The 4,177-nt window shown below is 41.5% G+C and overlaps 1 protein-coding gene across 2 annotated transcripts in view; it reads right to left on the bottom strand.

Annotated features, from left to right (window-relative positions):
- The window catches only part of Orc2 (origin recognition complex subunit 2), a 31,546-nt gene that overhangs the window by 6,127 nt on the left and 21,242 nt on the right, over positions 1 to 4,177 (bottom strand). For both annotated transcript variants that reach the window (XM_005366341.3, XM_026788847.1), the window contains exons 12-15: positions 3,689 to 3,821; positions 2,079 to 2,175; positions 1,202 to 1,348; positions 205 to 376 (exon numbers count right to left, since the gene is read on the bottom strand). In XM_005366341.3, the coding sequence (XP_005366398.1) occupies positions 205 to 376; positions 1,202 to 1,348; positions 2,079 to 2,175; positions 3,689 to 3,821 (549 nt within the window). The remainder of the gene's footprint in view (positions 1 to 204; positions 377 to 1,201; positions 1,349 to 2,078; positions 2,176 to 3,688; positions 3,822 to 4,177) is intronic.

Here is a 4,177-nt window from a genome sequence, read left to right as displayed (position 1 = left end):
TATATATAACTATGTATAGATGAGTATGTATCTTTATATATAACCATGTATAGATGGGTGTGTATCTTTATATATAACCATGTATAGATGGGTGTGTATCTTTATATATAACCATGTATAGATGGGTGTGTATCTATATATATAACTATATATAGATGGGTGTGTATCTTTATATATAATTATATTCATAGCTTTCATTCTTACCGTGCATTGGGGGTGAGGCTTCGTAAGACATGAATCAGAGAACTCAGGGGTAGAGATCCAGACTGTTTCACCAGAAGGGAATTCTCATAGGATGTTTCTTCAGTATAAGGGTGGTATGTAGTGGTTTCATACCAAAGCCAATTATAAAGACTCTGCTTTGCATGATCCCACACTACGGAAGATGACCAAAGCAAAGAGTTACAAATTACTGTAACACCATCATGCTCTGTGAGATCTCACTGCAGCAAAGAGGGAAGAAGCACTTAAAGGAAAAGCACCCAGGCCAGGGATGCAGCCAGGGGGTAGAGCGCTTGGCTAAAGTGTACAAGGCTCTGTCTGGTCACACCTCAGGACTGCATTAAATAAAAGTCATGGAATATTTCATTTCTGTTTATTTTTATGTGAATCTGTAACTCAAAATCTGCTTCTACTGTCAATATCTTTATCTTTTTGTTTGTTTGTTTTTTGAGATAAGGTCTTATTATGTAGTCCAGGCTAATATCAAATTCACAATCCTCCTGCCTCAACCTACCAAGTGCTAGGGTGTTGAGTACGAGGTACCTTACTTGGCTAACACCTGAATCTTTATTTGCACATTAAATACAAATGAAAATATCCAGCATCATCAATAGTTCTTTTAAAACCTCCATAAGGCAGGCGGATGCCGTGGCGCATGCCTTTAACCCCAGCACTGGGGAAGCAGAGGTAGGCGGAGCTTGATTTTGAGGCCATCCATAGTCTACAAAGTGAGAAAACTTGCCTCGAAAAACAAACAAAAACCCCAAACAAACAAACAAACCAAACTGAACTAACAACATTGTAACACCACAAAGAGCGTGGGTCTACCCTTCCTTATGGAATTTCAGGTGCAAACACACTTCTTTAGTTCTAATTACTCAAAACCACCTTTTGACAAGCTGAAAATTAACTAAAAAACAGTGAGAAAATTTTATAAGCCTAATCACTCGAGGAAGAAAGAGAGTTACCCGTAACTTACTGAGAGGAGCATGGAGGTGATCGATGGATGCTATAAGGTACACGTTATGCAAAGATGACAGCTGGCCCAGAATTTGCTGGCTATTGTCTCCTCTCAACATCTGGCTATCCAAATTGTGGATAAGAAGAAAGAGTTCTAAAGAAGAATCTAGAAGGAAAGGGAATTCAGTTATTTCCAGTGAGGGTTGTCACGTTCTCAGCACACACGCTGCCTAGGAATTAAAGGCTGTTCAAAGGAAGGAGCTACGGAGCACTCTATACGTGAGCAGCAAAACTTAGCACAGTCACAGATGTGTTATAAAATAACCGAACAATATCTGGAGTTGGGAAGGTGGCTCAGTTGGTAAACTGCTTATGAGGACCTGAGTCCAACCCTCAGCACCCATTCAAAGAAAAGAAGTACAAACACAGAAACCTGGGGGTAGCAACTTGCACTCATCCCCTCAGGGGCTGAGAAGTGGAGGCTGAGAGGCGGGTCCTTCGGGGTCGCTGGTCAGCCAGATCGGGCAAATCCACTGCCCTACACACGCCAAGATAGACTAAGAAAGACACTGCATGCCAGCCCCTGTCTCCATATCACAAGTACAGCCATGCATGCTCATTTCTGCCCCCATGAACATACATATGCACACAATACTTAACAACACAAAAATGTCAGACAAAGACGTACAAAGCTGCTATAGGCACGTCACACTGACAGTTACTTCATAGAACAAATCACTACAACAGGAAAGATAAATTATTTTAAAGAAATCTAAATTGACATTGACTAGAGCATCCATACTAAAATAATATTCATCTTTCTGTTCAGAATTCCACAAATACAGAAATGCAGTATAGCTTCACCCTAAGTCCTACAGATGATTACTTCAGGTTACCTTCTTTAAACTTGTTTATTATCCAGTCTCGCTGATCCGGAACACTCTGGAAAGTACCCATATGACCGAGAACGTCTTCAGTTATAGAATTCAGGATCTACATCACAGAAGTGCAAGAGGGACCATATCAACTGCAGTTTATTCTGTCACATATGATAAATACAATTAGCAAATTAATTTTTCACAAGTTAAAAATGATTTTGAGTTTCTCATAAAGTTTAAAAAGTACTGAAAATTCCATTGGGCATTTAAGTATATCTATTTTATTTTCTTCTCCTTTGTTTTCTTTAAATACATTAATGCTAACAGGAAAAGGGAAGAATAATAATATGAAAAAATGATGTAAGAGGGCAGGAAAAAATAACCAGTAGAAAAGCCTGGTCGAAGTGTGAAACATGAGCCAGGGACGGTGGTGCACACCTGCCGTCCAGCACAGACACACAGGCAGGGCTCAGTAAACTCAAAGCTAGCCTGGTCTACACAGGGAGTTTCAGGACAGTCTGCTGTACAGAGAGACCCTGTTTCGAAATAACCAAAGGACAGGGAGGGGGGCAACTATCAACATCAAAAGAAATGATACCCACAGAAGGATGCTAAAAACAGGACACTACGTTGGCTAATACCCAATATCCAAAACCTTGATATGATTCTCCTCTGAAGTAAAAATGGTCCGTAATAAATGTACTGTAAAACTATCTGCTGCCATCTATACTTCACATTTCTGTACCACAATGACACAAAACTACAATAAACTACAGATTCTGTGAGCTTACTCTCAGCTGCTCCACTAGTAACCTGGTGCAGTAAACGAAGGCAACATTTCCTTGAGGCTCCAGAAAGTCAGCTTCTCTGCGAGTGTGCTGGCCACTTTTGTGCCAACCTGACACCTGCTAAAAGTCAGCTGAGAGGAGTGAGCCTCAAGAGAATACCTCCTTAAGATGGAAGCCTGGAGGGCATGTTGTTAATTAGTGATTAGTGATTAGCCCATTGTAGATGGATCCATCCCTAGGCTGCTGGTCCTGGGTTCTATAAGAAAGCAGGCTGAGCAAGCCACAAGGAGCAGGCCAGTTAGCAGCTCCCTCCATGGCCTCTGCATCAGCTCCTGTTTGAGTTCCTGCCCTGACTTCCTTTAATGGTAGACTATGACGCAGAAATAAGCCAAATAAACCCTTTCCTCCTCAATTTGCTTTTGGTCAGGGTGTTTCATTACAGCAATAGCAACCTTACCTAGGGCAGTGATTATGTATCTATGTGCTTGTATGGGTAAACATTTCTGTGTGGATACAGGGGAAGGCCATGGGACAAACGTGGGTGCTGTTCTTCAGGTGCTGTCTACACTAATTTTTATTTATTAATTATCCTTAAAAGGATTTTCCCATTATTTTAAGTCCTAACACATGCTTTGCCCACATGAATGTAAGTGCACCATGTGCATGCAGTGCCCTAAGAGGCCAGAGGAGGTGCTAGACATTATACAGCCTCACTGCTACGAAGCCCCACACAAAATCCTTTATATCCAGTGTCCAGAAACAGAAATTGCATCCTTACCACTATGGGGCCATGACTTGGCACAGGACACAATGTCATTCCATGGAAAGTCTGAAACTTACCGATTTCACACTGATCCCAGGAAAGAAGCCATTGATGACAAGGTGAACGGAATCCTGAAGCATGGTGGTTCGAAACTTTTCTAATAAATCTCTCTTGGACCCCAAGCCATAAAGCACAATGTTGAACCCGAGGCTGTGAGGAAAGGGAACATCCATAAAGTTAAAGTTTAAGACTTCGGACTGCCAGCTTCGTCATCAATCAGCTCAAGATGACAGCAGGAAGAAAAGCATAAGAGAATGAACGATGAAAGTAAAAGCCAGATATGTGGTGTCACCTATAGTCCCAACACTTGGGAGACAGAGGCAGAAGAATTGCTGTTCTCTTGGAGTCAGCCTGGTTTACAAAGCAAGTTCAGGCTAGCCAGAGCTGCACATGAGACTCTATCTCATGAAGATGAAGATAAATGGATAAAGTAAAAGTACAGAAAGTACAGGAAGAACTAGGACATCCACACGGTGAAATTGTGGGTTCCCAAGAACACAGCAAAG

The sequence above is a fragment of the Microtus ochrogaster genome, unplaced genomic scaffold (genome assembly GCF_000317375.1).
Source record: "Microtus ochrogaster isolate Prairie Vole_2 unplaced genomic scaffold, MicOch1.0 UNK8, whole genome shotgun sequence".
In the NCBI taxonomy this organism is placed as follows: Eukaryota; Metazoa; Chordata; class Mammalia; order Rodentia; family Cricetidae; genus Microtus; species Microtus ochrogaster.
Note: the sequence above shows the minus strand (reverse complement) of the source record. Positions and strands in the feature narration are given on the sequence as shown.